This window comes from Macaca fascicularis, chromosome 10, assembly GCF_037993035.2.
Source record: "Macaca fascicularis isolate 582-1 chromosome 10, T2T-MFA8v1.1".
Taxonomy (NCBI): Eukaryota; Metazoa; Chordata; class Mammalia; order Primates; family Cercopithecidae; genus Macaca; species Macaca fascicularis.
Window position 1 is genome coordinate 120045252 of NC_088384.1, and position 18207 is coordinate 120063458.

The following is an 18207-nucleotide window of genomic DNA, read 5'->3' on the forward strand; positions in this document are numbered from 1 at the left end:
CTGTGAGGTGACACACAGCATTTTCTCTCTAGCTTTCTGTGTTGACTCTTGCTTAGAATTTCTTCAAATGTATTTACAGAGTTAATTGGGTTTTTTTTTTGGAATAGATAAGACATCCAGAAATACACATTCAGACTGTGGGGCTTCTACCGTTTTAACTGGGTTCCAGGTCCCTGTCCCTAGTGTGCTCTGACTGTCAGCCCTTCCCCTGCCTGACCTACCTGTCTGAGTATCTTTTGGCAGTCAGGTTTTTGTTGGTGGTGGTGGTTTTTTTTTTTTTTTTTTTTTTTTGAGACCGAGTCTTGCTCTGTCGCCCAGGCTGCAGGCTGGGGAGTAGTGGCGCGATCTCAGCTCCCTGCAACCTCCACCTCCTGGGTTCAAGCGTTTCTTGTGCCTCAGCCTCCTGAGTAGCTGGGACTACAGGCGCGTGCCACCATACCCAGCTAATTTTTGTATTTTTTTTTTTTAGTAGAGATGGGGTTTCACCGTGTTGGCCAGGATGGTCTCGATCTCCTGACCTCGTGATCTGCCCACCTTGGCCTCCCAAAGTGCTGGGATTACAGGTTTGGCCACCGCGCCCGGCCAGCAGTCAGTTTTCATATGGTTCATCACAGATTTTATTTTATTTTATTTTATTTATTTATTTATTTTTTTGAGACGGAGTCTCACGCTGTTGCCCAGGCTGGAGTGCAGTGGCGCGATCTCGGCTCACTGCAAGCTCCGCCTCCTGGGTTCACGCCATTCTCCTGCCTCAGCCTCCTGAGTAGCTGGGACTACAGGCGCCCGCCACCGCGCCCGGCTAATTTTTTGTATTTTTAGTAGAGACGGGGTTTCACCGTGGTCTCGATCTCCTGACCTTGTGATCCGCCCGCCTCGGCCTCCCAAAGTGCTGGGATTACAGGCTTGAGCCACCGCGCCCGGCCTCATCACAGATTTTAAATTAAGATTCCCCAGCAGGATAAAAGAAATGCCAGTTGTATTTTATTTTTCGTATTTGTATTTTTAACAAAGTTTTTTTTTTTTTTTGCATAGAATGAGCCAAGGGCATCTAGAGCAAAGAGGTGGTTCCCTGCCCTGTCTCCATCTCCCCGTCTGCACCGTCTCTCCCTGGCCGGTCTCCATCTCCCCGTCTGCAGTATCTCTCCCAGAGGTGTTTGCTGGTGCCTCCTTTGCAGCTCATGCCCATTTGCTGACACAGCCCCTCCTGTGTCTTCCCCATCCCAGTGTGTCTGTCGCTCTTGGTAGTTCCTCCGTGTTTCCTTTGTATCCTTAGGGGACTTGTCTTTTCCCCACTCCCCAGCACTCCCCAGCACCTGTTGTCTCCTTCCCTTTCCTCCCCCTTCTCAGACAGCATCTGTTCTTTCTAGCGTTGTTCCCCTTGTCCCAAGGTTCCTAACAGCCTTCTTTTTTTTTTTTTTTTTTTTCTTTTGGTCAGACGGAGTCTTGCTCTGTTGCCCAGGCTGGAGTGCAGTAGTGCGGTCTCAGCTCACTGTAGCCTCTACCTCCTGGGTTCAAGTGATTCTCCTGCCTCAGTCTCCTGAGTAGCTGAGACTACAGGCGTGTGCTACCACACCCGGCTTTTTGTATTTTTTTTTATTTTTGAGAGAAAGTCTCTTTGTTGCCCAAGCTGGAGTACAGTGACGCCATCTTGGCTCACTGCAACCTCTACCGGGTTCAAGCGATTCTCCTGCCTCGGCCTCCCGAGCAGCTTACAGTAGGGATTACAGGCACAACCACACCCGGCTGATTTTGGAATTTTAATACGGATAGGGTTTCACCATGTTGGCCAGGCTGGTCTTGAACTCCTGACCTCAGGTGATCCGCCCACCTCAGCCTCTTCCAAAGCGCTGGGATTACAGGCGTGAGCCACCGCGCCTGGCCCGAACAGCCTTCTTGTTGGCATTGTGTATTCAGACCATCCACTGCAGGGTTTGTTATCTTTGTGGCCTGGAACGTCTCTCTCTGAGCACTCTTCATCCTCCCACCCCTGAGCAGGCAGCGTCTCTCAAGGCCACCTGCCCAGCCACTGTCTTGGGGTGCCCACGGGAGGCTGGGGAGAAGAGCGAGGCAGTAGTGAGAAGCCCATGATGCTCAGCCTTGGCTGAGCACCTTAGAGCAGCCCTGACGCTGGCGTCTGTCTCTTGGTGAAAGCGGCACCCAGACTTCAGTCCTTACAGCCTGGAACTCAGAACCGCAGAGGTGCCGTGACTCACAGGGTTTACCTCGTAATTGCTGTTTGGAACGCGGAGGTGCCATGACCCACAGGGTTTACCTTGTAATTGCTGTTAAAACCCTTCGGGGCTTCCTAACGGAATGCTTAATGTTGAAATATTATTTTAAGTACTAATATCTATGATGTGGTTAGAAATGCCAAAGAATATTTTGCTGTTTTTTTTTTTTTTTTTGAGACGGAGTCTCGCTCTGTTGCCCAGGCTGGAGTTCAGTGGCGCAATCTCCGCTCATTGCAAGCTCTGCCTCCCAGGTTCACGCAATTCTCCCACCTCAGCCTTCCAAGTAGCTGGGACTACAGGCGCCCACCACCTCGCCCGGCAAATTTTTTTTGTATTTTTAGTAGAGACAGTGTTTCACCATGTTATACAGGATGGTCTCGATCTCCTGACCTTGTGATCCGCCCGCCTCGGCTTCCCAAAGTGCTGGGATTACTGGTGTGAGCCACGCCTGGCCAGAATATGTAGCTTTTGTAAAAATTTTGGAAATGGCCTCAGATAATTTCAGAGGTTTTAAAATAAAGGATGCTAAAAATGGAGCAAAATGGAGAGCCCCTGATAGACCTCCTGTGTGGGAGTTTGCAGTACGCCGGAGGCACCTGTGGGCCCAGGGAAAGGCCGCCTGCTCTGTGGCTGCTCCTGGGACCTGGGCACCGAGCAGGCCTCAGACAGGTAGGAGCTGGTCTGTATCTCCTGCCACGCCCAGGCCAGCACCTGATGAAGCAGATTCCTGTGGGTGACGAGTGTGAGGAGATAGTACAGGACCTTGGGATCAGGAGGGATTTCTTGAACAAAAAAGGGGGAAAACAGATTGAGAGATTCAGAAAGCTGTGATATATTCCGTGACCGCAGAGGTGACTTGGAGGAGGGCTGTTGTTCAGTGATACGCGTGTTGTGAACACTTGTGCATTTAAATGGTTCAGATGCTGAATCTGGTGTTTTATGTTTTTTACTACAATTGGTAAGAAAAAGCTTTTTCTTCTCAAAAGACACACCATAATAAGTAAAACACCTGTGAACTAGAAGATACTTGTAACATTCTTAACCAGTGAAGGGTTGGTGTCCGGATGTATCCACTGGGCACCACAGACAGAACGGCCTTGAAACGGGCTGGAGACGTTCACCCTCCTCAGGCCAGGCAAGCGCCGGGGAGCCCGGCCATACCTGTCTTTGCTGAGGCCGCAGGGAGCCCCAAGCTCCAGTGGCTCCTGGTGCAGTCCTCGGAGAGCAGTCAGCACACCTTGTCGGGCTGAGCCTGCCTGTTCTGGGGCACCCAGAAGTTCCACTCTTAGGGACACACCAGAAGAATTCTTCCTAAACTGTTTGTGCTGAAGGACCAGATTTAAGTTTTTAAAATTTCCAGTGTCACAGACTGATGACATTTTTGTAAACTACAACAAAAGTGACTAACTAGAAAAGGAAATCACAACATAAAATACAAACCCATGTCATTAGTATTAATATTTTGAGGCACAGTCTGTTTTTGTCACTCCGACTGGAGGGCAATGGTATGATCGCGGCACACTGAAGCCTCGACCTCCTGGGCTCAAGTGATCCTCCTGCCTCAGCCTCCTGAGTAGCTGGGACCATAGGCAAGCGCCATCACGCCCAGCTAATTCTTTTTTTTTTTTTTTTTTTTGAGACAGAGTCTCGCTCTGTCGCCCAGGCTGGAGTGCAGTGGCATGACCTTTGCTCACTGCAACCTCTGCCTCCTGGGTTCAAGCAATTTTCATGCCTCAGCCTTCTGAGTAGCTGGGATTACAGGTGTGTGCCACCATGCCTGGCTAATTATGCCTGGATAATTTTTGTATTTTTAGTAGAGATGGAGTTTTGCCATGTTGGTCAGGCTGGTCTCGAACTCCTGGCCTCAAGCATTCCTCAGCCTCCCAAAGTGCTAGGGTTACAGGCGTGAGCCGTGACGTCTGGCTGTTGGTGGAACCCGCCCCCAATATTTCAACGTAGGTTCTATTTTCCGTAAGTGTCAGCCAGCTGAGAAAAAAAGAGAAAGAGTACAAAGAAAGGAATTTTACAGCTGGGCCTCTGGGGTGACATCGCATATTGGTAGGACCGTGATGCCTGCCTGAGCCACAAAACCAGCAAGTTTTATTATGGATTTTAAAAGGGGAGGGGGTACAAGAACAGGGAGTAGGTCACAAGATCACATGCTTCAAAGGGCAAAAAGGAGAACAAAGATCACAAGGCAAAGGGCAAAGGCAAAGATTACAAGGCAAAGGGCAAAAGTGGAATTACTGGCCGGGCGCGGTGGCTCACACCTCTAAACCCAGCCCTTTGGGAGGCTGAGGCGGGCAGATCACAAGGTCAGGAGATCAAGACCATCCTGGCTAACATGGTGAAACCCCGTCTCTACTAAAAATACAAAAAATTAGCTGGGTGTGGTGACGGGCGCCTGTAGTCCCAGCTACTCGGGAGGCTGAGGCAGGAGAATGGCGTGAACCCGGGAGGTGGAGCTTGCAGTGAGCCGAGATCGCACCACTGCACTCCAGCCTGGGCAATAAAGCAAGACTCCGTCTCAAAAAAAAAAAAGTGGAATTACTGATAAGGGTCTGTGTTCGACTGTGCACGTACTGTCCTGATAAACATCTTAAACAACAGAAAACAGGATTCGAGAGCAGAGAAACGGTCTGACCTCACATGTAACAGGGTGGAGTTTCCCAATCCTGGTAAGCCTGAAGGTACTGCAGGGTAAGTACAGAGGGTGCTCAGTCCTTATCTCAACCCTTATCTCAACCGCATAAGACAGACACTCCCAGAGCGGCCGTTTATAGACCTCCCTCCAGGAAGGCATTCCTTTCCCAGAGTATTAATCCTAGTTAGGAAGAGAATTTAGCAATATCCTCCCTACTTGCAGGTCCGTTTATCTGCGAGAAGAAAAACATGGTTCTATTTTGCCCGACCCCACGGGCAGGCAGACCTTATGGTTGTCTATTCTTGTTCCCCGGAAATCGCTGTTATTCTGTTCTTTTTCAAGGTGCACTGATTTCATATTGTTCAAACACGGTTTACAATGAATTTGTACAATTAACACAATTATCATAGTGGCCCCGAGGTGACATGCATCTTCAGCTTACAAAGATAACAGGATTAAGAGATTAAAGTAGGACAGGTGTAAGAAATTCTGAAAGTATTATTTGGGAACTGGTAAATGTCCATGAAATCTTAACAATTTATGTTCCTCTGCCGCGGCTCCAGCCGGTGCCTCCGTGTGGGGTCCCTGACTTCCTGCCACAACTGGCTTCTATTATTTTTTAAAAATTTAATTAACTTTTTCCTTTTTTTTTAGATGGAGTCTCGCTCTGTCGCCCAGGCTGGAGTGCAGTGGTGCAATCTTGGCTCACTGCAACCTCTGCCTCTCGGGTTCAAGTGATTCTCTTGCCTCAGCCTCCTGAGTAGCTGGGACTGCAGGTGTAATACAAAAAATGCAAAACTTTTGTATTTTTTGTAGAGATGGAGTTTTGCCGTGTTGTCCAGGCTGGTCTCAAACTCCTGGGCTCAAGTGATATGCCCACCTTGGCCTCTCAAAGTTCTGGGATTATAGGCACGAGCCACTGCATCCAGCCTTTTTTTTTTTTTTTTTTTTTGAGATGGAGTCTCGCTCTGTCGCCCAGGCTGGAGTGCAGTGGCCAGATCTCGGCTCACTGCAAGCCCCGCCTCCCGAGTTCCTGCCATTCTCCTGCCTCAGCCTCCCGAGTAGCTGGGACTACAGGCGCCTGCCACCTCGCCTGGCTAGTTTTTTTTGTATTTTTTAGTAGAGACGGGGTTTTGCCGTGTTAGCCAGGATGGGCTCGATCTCCTGACCTCGTGATCCGCCCGTCTCGGCCTCCCAAAGTGCTGGGATTACAGGCTTGAGCCACTGTGCCCGGCCGCCTTTTTTTTTTTTTTTTTGTGATGGAGTCCTACTCTGTTGCCCAGGCTGAAGTGCAGTGACGTGATCTCGGCTCACTGCAGTCTCCGCCTCCTGGGTTCACGCCATTCTCCTGCCTCAGTCTCCTGAGTAGCTGGGACCACAAGCGCCGCCACCACGCCCGGCTAGTTTTTTTGTATTTTTAGTAGAGACGGGGTTTCACCGTGTTAGCCAGGATGGTCTCCATCTCCTGACCTCCGGGATCCTCCTGCCTTGGCTTTCGAAAGTGTTGGGATTACAGATGTGAGCCACTGTGCCCGGCCCAGCCTTATTTTTTTTTTGAGACAGGGTCTTGCTTTGTCTCCCAGGCTGGAGTGCAGTGGCGCGATCTTGGCTCACTGCAACCTCTGCCTCCTGGATTCAAGCGATTTTCCTGCCTCAGCCTCCTGAGTAGCTGGGATTACAAGCATGCGCCATCACACCCATGTAATTTTTGTATTTTTTAGCAGAGACCGGGTTTCACCATGTTGACCAGGCTGGTCTTGAACTCCTGACCTCAAGCCATCCACCCACCTTGGCCTCCCAAAGTTCTGGAACTACTTTTTAAGCAGTTTTGATAGGTGTGTGTGTAGTAGCACTCTGTGGTTTAATTTGCATTTCCCAGGGAGCGGGGACGCTGCCTGTCTTCTCACACCTCAGTTGCTTGTTGCTGTGACGGTCGCCCACTCCTGCTGCCAGTATCTGTGCTCACTGGAGCTGCATCAGCCTCACGCTGTCTGCCTCTCGCCACCCACCGTGCCTGCTGCTCAGGAATGTTCTGAGCAACTTGATGATGATAACGGAAGCTGAGAACAGCCCAGATGTCCTTCGGTGGAAGAGCGGAGGGATCAGTTGTGGTCTGTTCACAGAATAGAATGTGACCACACTGGAGATGAATGAATTGTAGCTACAACCTGCAGTGTAGACGAATCTTAGATCAAACCAGGCACAGTGCCGTGTGCCTACAGTCCCGGCTACTCAGAGCCTGAAGGTGGGAGATCACTTCAGCCTGGGAATTTGAGGCTAGCCTGGGCAACATAGCAAGACCCTATCTTAAAGGAAAAAAAAAAGCAGATTACAGAAAAGTAAACACAGTGCTAGGCTGTTTTTTTAAGCTCAAAAAATTAAAACTAAATAGCTTTTAGGGATAAACATGAGGTAATTTTTTTAGAAGCAGGAGAATAGTATTGAATTTAAGGTATATATGGGGAAAATGGAACTTCCAGGTTATTGATCATTTTCCAGTTTTTAAATTAGAAGATCGTGGTGTTTATGCATCATAATTTATATGTTCCATATATTTCTTTTTTTTTTTTTTTTGAGACGGAGTCTCACTCTATCTCACAGGCTGGAGTGCGGTGGCATGATGTCTGCTCATTGCAAGCTCTGCCTCCCGGGTTCATGCCATTTTCCTGCCTCAGCCTCCCAAGTAGCTGGGACTATAGGTGCCCGCCACCACGCCTGGCTAATTTTTTGTATTTTTCGTAGAGATGGGGTTTCACCGTGTTAGCCAGGATGGTCTCGATCTCCCGACCTCATGATCTGCCCACCTCAGCCTCCCAAAGTGCTGGGATTACAGGCGTGAGCCACCGCGCCCGGCCGATATGTTCCATATATTTCTTTCTGTATTTCACATAATACATAGTAAAATATTTAAAACAGAACAAAAATAGACTTCCTTTTAAGATGTTTTCAAATCTGTTCTTACAAAGTTGGCCAGTTTTTCCCCAACAGTAGTCTGGGTTCCGCAGCAGCTCTTTTATAAAACATTTGCTGCACACACTGAGATTGCACCTGGAAGCACAGAAATAAGAACACACGTATTTTATTTTATTTTTTTACCCCTGAAGATCTTTAAGTCTTCTGAGGAGCTGGACCTGCTGGACTGCGAGCTGCGAGGGCTGAGGTTTTTGCCTGTTTGGTTTATTTTGTTACCACTGAGTCCCCAGCTCTGAGAACAGAGCAAGGCATGTGATCGATGCTTCGTCACTGTTGAACAAATGAATGCTGAGCTGTGACGGCACCGACGTGTGTCCAGGGAGAGGATGCACCCTGCCGTGTGGATGTGTGCCCAGCGCCCAGGACAGCGCCACGGAAGAGGAGAGACAGTGCCACGGAAGAGGACACAGAGGACAGTGCCACGGAAGAGGAGAGACAGTGCCACGGAAGAGGATACACAGGACAGCGCCACGGAAGAGGACACACAGGACAGCGCCACGGAAGAGGAGAGACAGCGCCACGGAAGAGGACACACAGGACAGCGCTACGGAAGAGGAGAGACAGGACAGCGCCACGGAAGAGGAGAGACAGTGCCACGGAAGAGGACACACAGGACAGTGCCACGGAAGAGGACACACAGGACAGCGCTACGGAAGAGGACACACTGATATATGCCCAGGGCCCAGAATAGTGCCACAGAAGAGGACAGACAGTGCCACGGAAGAGGACGCACAGGACAGTGCCACGGAAGAGGGCACACCCGGCTGTGTGGACGTGTGCCCAGGGCCCAGGACAGTGCCATGGAAGAGGATGCACCCTGCTGTGTGGCAGAAGAGGTTCCCAAGGGCAGGTTCAGGGTTCTGGGGTCTGAGTGAGAGCTCTCCAGGTGGCAGGGAGCAGGGCAGGGTGTTGGAAGAGATGGCAGGTTGTGTCAGGGGCTGACGTGGGACTCAGCACTCTGTCTCTGCCCAGGAGCAAGTCGTCCTGCGTCGGACCAGGAAGGTTGGTGGGTGTGGTGGGAGAAGGGGCTGGGGTCAGCAGGGCTGTCATCCACCAGTGTCTGGTGGGGCTGGCCACCATGCGGGGGGGCCTCAGGCTACAGCCAGGGCTGCGAAGGAGCCGAGGTCATAGAGCGGCTGCTCTGGCATAGGGAGGGAAGACACGGGTCCCACTGTTTGAGAAGCTCAGTGTCCCTGCATGTGTGCGCTCTTGTCTGCCTCGGCACGTGTGCAGGCCCTGGGGCTACTGCCAGTAGAACAGACTGGGATACGCTAGATTTGTAAAATGTGACCCTTTTTGTTTGCTTTTCATCTCCCTCCCTTCGTCCCTCCCTTCCTTCCTTCCTTCCTCCCTCCCTCCCTCCCTCCCTCCTTCGCTCCCTCCCCTTTCTCCTTCCCTCCCTCCCTCCCCTCCCTCCCCTTCCTCCCTCCCTCCCTCCCTCCCTCCCTCCATCCTTCCTTCCTTCTTAGACAGAGTCTTACTCTGTCACCTAGGCTGGAGTGCAGTGGTGAGATCTTGGCTCACTGCAACCTCCCCCTCTAGGATTCAAGTGATTCTCCTGCCTCAGCCTCCTGAGTAGCTGGGATTACAGGCGCACGCCACCACAACCGGCTAATTTTGTAGTTTTTGTAGAGACACCACACTTGGCTAATTTTGTAGTTTTAGTAGAAACGGGTTTCTCCATGTCGGTCAGACTGGTTTCGAACTCTTGGTCTCAAGAAGCAATCCACCTGCCTCAGCCTCCCAAAGCCTCGTTTGTTTGTTTTTCTTTTGTTTTGTTTTGTTTTGAGACGGAGTTTCACTCTTGTTGCCCAGACTGGAGTGCAACGGCATGATCTCACCTCACTGCAACCTCCACCTCCTGGGTTCAAGTGATTCTTCTACCTCAGCCTCTTGAGTAAGTGGGATTATAGGCATGCATCACCATGCCTGGCTAATTTTGCATTTTTAGTGGAGGTGAGGTTTCTCCATGCTGGTCAAACTGGCCTCAAACTCCTGACCTCAGGTGATCCGCCCTCCTCGGCCTCCCAAAGTTTTGGGATTACAGGCGTGAGCCACTATACCTGGCCACCTTGTTTGCTTTTTAAAGATAATGATGTCACTAAAAGAGTTCTGACTGGGGCCGGGCGTGGTGACTCACACCTGTAATCCCAGCACTTTGGGAGGCCGAGGTGGGTGGATCATGAGGTCAGGAGATTGAGACCATCCTGGCTAACATGGTGAAACCCCGTCTCTACTAAAAATGCAAAAATTAACTGGGCGTGGTGGCGGGCGCCTGTAGTCCCAGCTACTCGGGAGGCTGAGGCAGGAGAATGGCATGAACCCGGGAGGCGGAGCTTGCAGTGAGCTGAGATCCAGCCACTGCACTCCAGCCTGGGCGACAGAGCGAGACTCCGTCTCAAATAAAAAAAGAATTCCGACTAAAGGTTGGAACTTAGCCCTCCAGAAATGAAGGCTGAGTAACGCTGATGGCAGCTTGTCGCCTGCAGCAGGTGATGTTCGTGTAGCTGCGGCTGCACACCAGGCGTCTCCTCTAGCTGTGTTACAACCTTTCTGTTGATATGGGGTCCCCTTGAAATTTATCTTTGGAGACGAGGTCTCACTCTGTCACCCAGGCTGATGTCCAGTGGTGCAATTTCAGCTCACTGCAAGCTCCTCCTCCCGGAATCAAGCCATCCTCCTGCCTCAGCCTCCCGAGTAGCTGGGACTACAGGCGCCGCCACCACGCCTGGCTAGCTGGGATTGCAGGTGTGCGCCGCCACACCCGGCTAATTTTTTTTTTTTTTTTTTTCCTTTTTTTTTTGAGATGTAGTCTCGCTCTGTCACCCAGGCTGGAGTGCAGTGGCACAATCTCGGCTCACTGCAAGGTCCGCCTCCCGGGTTCCCGCCATTCTCCTTCCTCAGCCTCCTGAGTAGCTGGGACTACAAGCACCCGCCACCACGCCCAGCTAATTTTTTGTATTTTGAGTAGAGACGGGGTTTCACTGTGTTAGCCAGGATGGTCTCGATCTCCTGACCTCGTGATCCGCCCGCCTCGGCCTCCCAGAGTGCAGGAATTACAGGCGTGAGCCACCGCGCCCGGCCTAATTTTTATATTTTTAGTAGAGATGAGGTTTCACCATATTGGCCAGGCTGGTCTTCAACTCCAGACCTCAGGTGATTCAACCACCTCAGCCTCCCAAAGTGCTGGTATTACAGGCGTCAACCACCACTCCTGGCTCCCTTGAAATTTAATTAAAACAAGTTTAGGAAGAATGGAGTTGTGAGGTTCTACTTCAGACATCAGGTGGTAAACTCCCAGACTCATTGCCCCAAGAGAATTGACAGTCTAGGCTTGGCGGCTCATGCCTGTGATCCCAGCACTTCGAGAGACCGAGGCGGGCGGATCACCTGAGGTCAGGAGTTCAAGACTATCTTGGCCAGCATGGTGAAACCCCATCTGTACTAAAAATACAAAACGATTAGCTGGGTGTGGTGGTTCACGCCTGTGATCCCAGCTACCCGAGAGGTTGAGGCAGGAGAATCGCTTGAACCTGGGTGGCGGAGGGTGCATTGAGCCAAGATTGCGCCACATTGCACTCCATCCAGCCTGGCTGACAGAGTGAGACTCTACTAAAAAAAGAGAAGAAAACAGACATCAGAAAGGATTGGCTTCTGTGATCTCAGCACTTTGGTGACCACGACCCAAGGCCGGAGGATCGCTTGAGCCAAGGAATTCAAGATCAGCCTGAGCAACGTAGTAAGACCCGGTCTCTGCAAAAAATTTCTAAAAGCTTAGCTGGCATGGTGGCTCACGCCTGTCGTCCCACCTACTCAGGAGGCTGAGTTGGGAGGATCACTTGAGTCTGAGAGGTTGAGGCTGCTGTGATCTCTTATCACACCACTGCGTTCAGCCTGGGTGACAGAGCAAGACCCTGTCTCCAAACAAACAAAAAAACAAAAAATGGTCTTTTTCCTAGGTATTTACCATTTCCAGTGGTCTTCATTCCTTTCTAAAAATCCAGGTTTTAGCCGGACGCGGTGGCTCACCCCTGTAATCCCAGTAGTTTGGGAGGCTGAGGTGAGTGGATCACCTGAGGTCAGGAGTTGAAGATCAGCCTGACCAACGTGGGGAAACCCCATCTCTACTAAAAATACAAGATTTGCCTCGCGTGGTGGCACGTGCCTGTAATCCCAGCTACTCGGGAGGCTGAGGCAGGAGAATCACTTGAACCTGGGAGGCAGAGGTTACAGTGAGTTGATGACTTAGGAGTTTTCTTTTTTTTTTTTTTTGAGACGGAGTCTCGCTCTGCCACCCAGGCTGGAGTGCAGTGGCCGGATCTCAGCTCACTGCAGGCTCCGCCTCCCGGGTTCATGCCATTCTCCTGCCTCAGCCTCCCCAGTAGCTGGGACTACAGGCGCCCGCCACCTCGCCCGGCTAGTTTTTTGTATTTTTTAGTAGAGACGGGGTTTCACCGTGTCAGCCAGGATGGTCTCGATCTCCTGACCTCGTGATCCGCCCGCCTCGGCCTCCCAAAGTGCTGGGATTACAGGCTTGAGCCACCGCGCCCGGCCGACTTAGGATTTTTCTTCTCAGTCACTTAGCAAACTGGGGACCCATGGGTAGCGATGCCCCACCTGGGTCCTGCTTGGCCATGCTGGCGTGCCCCAACTCACCTGTGTTCGGTGGTTCCCGAGCTCGTGTGCCACACCCAAGATCAAGGATACACTGGGCATTGAAGGATGAGGAGGGCGGAGAAGAAGTTTGTTGAGCAGTGAAACAACTTTCGTTGGACCAGGGGATGCAGGGGCTGTTCCCCTACCCGAAGGCAGGAAAATCCGCCTGTGTGGCTGGGTCTGGGGCCTTTTACGGACTCAGGATGCAAAGTGCTTGCAGTGCTTGCTGATGGCTTTGTGAGTATGCCAAAAAGGTTAAAGCAAAGACACCATTCCAAAGTGGGCATGACAGTGTAGAAAACCAGTTAGAGGCCAGACGCTGTGGCTCACGCCTGTAATCCCAGCACTTTGGGAGGCCGAAGCGGACGGATCACAAGGTCACCCCATCTCTACTAAAAATACAAAAATTATCTGGGCGTGGTTCACGTGCCCGTAGTCGCAGTGACTCGGGAGGCTGAGGCAGAAGAATCGCTTGAACCTGGGAGGCGGAGATTGCAGTGAGCTGAGGTCACGCCTCTGTGCTCCAGCCTGGGCAACAGAGCGAGATTCCACCTCAAAAAAGAAAAAAATTAGGAAAGGGTAGGTATGTATAAAATAGGTGAAGAGTGGGGTTTAATCAGAGGAAAGTGTGGCCAACAGAAAGGCAAGTTCTTAATCTGGTCTGAGAATTTCACTGGTGGCTCAGCTGTCAGGCTTTAAACTGTCTTTGGCTTGGAGGTGGGTTTCACCGGGGACCTACCCCATCTGCCTGGGCATTCAGCTGCTTCCTGCCAGTGTCCCCGAGACCGCGCCACTGCACTACAGCCTGGGCCACAAGGCGAGACTGCGAGACTCTCAAAAAACCCCACATTGATGTCATTTCTTAAATATTTGGTAAAAAAAAAAATCTGGGTCTGGAATTTTGTTTTTTTTTTGTTTTTTTTTGAGACGGAGTCTCGCTCTGTCACCCAGGCTGGAGTGCAGTGGCGCGATCTCGGCTCACTGCAAGCTCTGCCTCCCAGGTTCATGCCATTCTCCTGCTTCAGCCTCCCAAGTAGCTGGGACCACAGACGCCGCCACCGCGCCCGGCTAGTTTTTTTGTATTTTAGTAGAGACGGGGTTTCACTGTGTTAACCAGGATGGTCTCGATCTCCTGACCTCGTGATCCACCTGCCTCGGCCTCCCCAAGTGCTGGGATTACAGGCGTGAGCCACCGCGCCCGGCCCTCTGGAGGTTTTTTATTACAAATCTAACTTCATTAACAGATGCAGGGCTATTCAGATTTTCTACTTCATTTCATATCAGTCTTGTTAATTGTAGTTTTCAAGGTATTTGTCCATTTCATCTAATTTTTCTAATTTCTTGGCATGAAGTTTGAATTTTATCCTTTTCGTGCCTCTAGGATCTGTAGTAATGAACCTTCTTTCCTTGTGTTGCTCAAAGAACCAACTCTCTTGGCCTTGTGAAAATTATGTTTTCCTTGATCTCTGTTCCTTATGATTTTCCTTCCTGCCATTTATGTTGGGTGTATCTTGTTACTTTGTAGTGATTTCCTTCCTGCCATTTATGTTGGGTTTATCCTGTTACTTTATAGTGATTTCCTTCCTGCCATTTATGTTGGGTGTATCTTGTTACTTTGTAGTGATTTCCTTCCTGCCATTTATGTTGGGTTTATCCTGTTACTTTATAGTGATTTCCTTCCTGCCATTTATGTTGGGTGTATCTTGTTACTTTGTAGTGATTTCCTTCCTGCCATTTATGTTGGGTTTATTCTGTTACTTTGTAGTGATTTCCTTCCTGCCATTTATGTTGGGTTTATTCTGTTACTTTGTAGTGATTTCCTTCCTGCCATTTATGTTGGGTTTATCCTGTTACTTTGTAGTTTCCTGAGGTGGAGCCTTAGGCCTTGGTTAACGTGTTGTGCTAGTCAGCATTCTGCAGAGGGACGTTGCCGTTGTCTGTGTCTCTTTCTAAAGGAGATTTAATATGAGGAATTGGCCCACATGATTATGGAGACAAAGTCTCATGCTCTGCCATTTGAAGATGGAGGAAAGCCGTGGGGTAATACAGTCCAAGGACAGGAGACCATGGCCCAGCTCAGGCTGGCAGGCGAGAAGGAACACAGGCCAACACCTCCTTCCACCCCTTTCTATTCAGGGACCCCGTGGACTGGGGCGAGACCTACCTGCACGGGGCAGGGCAGTTGGCTTCGTTGAGTCCGCAGCTCGGGTGCTGCTCTTACCCAGAAGCACCGTCTCAGACACGCCCCAAAGTCGTGTTTGATCTGGGTACCCCACGATGCAGCCAAGGAGACATAAAATGAACTGTCCCGTGCATTGTATTTATTATTCAATCCAAAATACTTGCTAATTTCTCCTGTGATTTCTTTGAGCTACATGTTAGCTGGAGGTGTGTTGTTGAATATCAAGAGTACTTGAGGTTTTATGATGTATCTTTCTCCTGGGTTTCCAGTTTGTAGCTGTTAAGTCAGGGGTTGTGCTGTGTACGACCTCATTCCATTTACATTTATTGAAACCAGTTCGAAGCCCTAACATGTGGCTTGTCTTGGTCAGTATACAGCGTTCAGTTAAAAACAAAGTGTGTGCTCTAGATGTTGGGTGTTCTGTGACTGTCACGTCATGGTGGTTGATTAGTTAAAAACTGTATTCTCGCCAGGCGCAGTGGCTTACGCCTGTAACCCCAGCACTGTGGGAGGCCGAGGCGGGCGGATCACCTGAGGTCGGGAGTTCAAGACCAGCCTGACCAACATGGAGAAACCCCGTCTCTACTAAAAATACAAAAATTAGCTGGGCGTGGTGGCGCGTGCCTGTAATCCCAGCTACTCATGAGGCTGAGCCTGGAGAATTGCTTGAACTGGGGAGGTGGAGGTTGCAGTGAGCTGAGATCTCAGCGTTGCATTCCAGCTTGGGCAACGAGCAATACTGTCTCAGAAAAGAAAAAGAAACTCTATATTCTCTAGACATGGGGCGTTCTGTGAGGACCAGGTCATGCTGGTTGATAGTGTTGTTCAGAACGTCGATGTTTTTCCTGATTCTTTTTTTTGTCTGTTGTGTCAATTTCTGAGAAAGTGTTAAAATTAGAGTTGGTTCTGCATTTTTATCCATTCAGGCAGTCCCTTTCTTTAATTGGAGTTTTTTGTCTGCTAACATTGAATCTAATTGTTGGTATGTTTGGATTTACATCTTCCAACTAATTTTCTATTTGTTTCCTGTGTTGAGTTACTTTTTCATTTTTCTTTTAATCTTTTAGCTGATACCTCTTTGCATTTTTTATGCAGAGGTTGCTGTAAGGTTTACAATATGCGTGTTTATTTTAATTTATTTATTTAATTTATTTTTTAAGGAGCAGGATCTCACTCTGCCCATGGGCTGGAGTGCAGGGGTGTGATCATAGCTCTCTACAGCCTCAAACTCGTGGGCTCAAGTGGTCCTCTCGCCTCAGCCTCCCCAAATGCTGGGATGACAGCTGTGAGCTGCTGCGCCGGCCCACTGTACAGCCCCCAATTGTTCGGGATCTCTTGGGGTGGCCACAGTATAGCCCCCAATTCTTCGGGATCTCTTGGGGTGGCCACAGTATAGCCCCCAATTGTTCGGGATCTCTTGGGGTGGCCACAGTATAGCCCCCAATTCTTCGGGATCTCTTGGGGTGGCCACAGTATAGCCCCCAATTTTTCGGGATCTCTTGGGGTGGCCACAGTATAGCCCCCAATTCTTCAGGATCTCTTGGGGTGGCCACAGTATAGCCCCCAATTTTTCGGGATCTCTTGGGGTGGCCACAGTATAGCCTCCAATTTTTCGGGATCTCTTGGGGTGGCCACAGTATGGCCCCCAATTTTTCGGGATCTCTTGGGGTGACCATGTTGCAGCACTTTGCATGCAGTGTAGAAACCTCGTGCCCACTGGGGACTGCGCTCTCCCACGTCTCCGCGCCGTGACGTCTGTCTGTGCACATTGTAAACTCCACAAGGCAGCCTTGGATTCTTTTGCTTTGAATGGTCTTATGGAATAAAGTCCGTCAGCTCTGCCCTTGGTACTTTCATCTATGCTTTGTGATACTTTATTTTTTCTTCTAGATTAGCCTAACATGGCAGACCAGAGACAGCGCTCACTGTCTACCTCTGGGGAGTCATTGTACCACGTCCTTGGGCTGGACAAGAACGCAACCTCAGATGACATTAAAAAGTCCTATCGGTAAGTGGACAAGGGTGGGCCCCCACTTCCCCCAAGGAAGACACATGCCCCGTGTGGTTTAGTCTGCATTTTACCAAGAACCATTGCACATGCTTTATCCTGGCCGACTCAGCGTTGAACTGGTCACAGCTACATAACGCTTTTGTATGTGTAATGTGCTCCTTATAGCTTAAAATTATTGTATTCATGTTCTCTTGCCCACAAAAAATAGCACTTAGTAGAAGCTTACACACTGTCCATAGTTCCCTGGGGAATCAGGGTCTGAACCTGTTCGAGGCCTCACAGGAGCCGCAGAGCGTTGGATGGTCCCGTGGTCTCCTTGCTGTAGCACAGTGATGACAGCCCTCACTGTGTTGTGGCCTCTTCTGATTGAACTTGAAGAACTGCGCTCTTAGGTACAATCTCATTGAGTAACCTGTAAGAGACACCACCACTAATCCAGACAATTCAGATAGTCCTCCTCTTGTGTGCTAGCGTTGTGTGGTTCATAAAACATGTTAAAATGCCATCATTACGCCCCGCCATGCTTACCATTCACTTGGCACGTGTGCAGTTAGTGGCTGGGACCCCGGGGCTGGCCTTGGTGCTGCTGAACTTAGATGTGCCTCGCACTCACTGCCCTTGGGACTCTCTGAGGCTGGGTCAGGGTGAGGAGGTTGACCTGAAGCAACCGCAGAGCTTGCTTTTGTCCCTGGCCCCTGCCGCCCTGGAGAGCTGGACAGTGAGGCGGCCTGGGCGGACCTGCCTTGCGCTGCACCCAGCAGTGGTGCGGGTGGGACAAAGGCCAGGGTAGAGCCAGGACATGGTTTTGGTTTGCAGGAAACTTGCCTTGAAATATCACCCCGACAAGAACCCTGACAACCCGGAGGCTGCAGACAAGTTTAAGGAGATCAACAACGCGCACGCCATCCTGACGGACGCCACAAAAAGGAACATCTACGACAAGTACGGCTCGCTGGGGCTCTACGTGGCCGAGCAGTTTGGGGAAGAGAACGTGAACACCTACTTCGTGCTGTCCAGCTGGTGGGCCAAGGTGAGGGCAAGCTGCCGCCGTGCGGGCACCTGGGTCACTCCATGCCTGCAGGGTTCCCGGCATTGAAGAGCCAGTGTGTTGATGCCAGCAACTCTACACTCTTGAGACATGGTTTCTGGGCACATGGAGCCTTTCTCCTCACCTGTGTGATGGGCGAAGCTCTGTCCCTGGCTTGGTGTCCTGCCTGGAACAAGCCAGAGCGTCCAGATTGTCCCAGGGAAGAGCCCTGCGGAGCCGCCAGGTGTTTTCTGTAAATGGCTCCCAGTCCTTCCTGAGGCAGAGGAGGAAACGAGCCTCAGTGTTCTATTCACGTTTCTTCCTTCCCTCCGTTTGTTCCAAGTGTCGCATATAAGGCCAGAGGGTTTGAGTCGCCAGGTGGCCTTCGTGAGAAGCCTGTATTTGGTTTTGACTAGTCGGCCTCCTCACTAGCATCCTTATAAAGTACTTTAGTTAATGTTAGTCTTGCTCTGTTGCCCGGAC

At 50.4% G+C, this 18207-nt stretch overlaps 1 protein-coding gene across 4 annotated transcripts in view; it reads left to right on the forward strand.

Moving 5' to 3' along the window:
- DNAJC5 (DnaJ heat shock protein family (Hsp40) member C5) overlaps window positions 1-18207 on the forward strand; it is a 40886-nt gene that overhangs the window by 17073 nt on the left and 5606 nt on the right. For all 4 annotated transcript variants that reach the window (XR_006690135.3, XR_006690136.3, XM_065523462.2 and 1 more), the window contains exons 2-3: window positions 16577-16694; window positions 17514-17727. Coding sequence is in view for 2 of the 4 variants with exons in the window: in XM_065523462.2 (XP_065379534.1) it covers window positions 16588-16694; window positions 17514-17727 (321 nt within the window). In the remaining 2 variants the exon portion in view is untranslated. The remainder of the gene's footprint in view (window positions 1-16576; window positions 16695-17513; window positions 17728-18207) is intronic.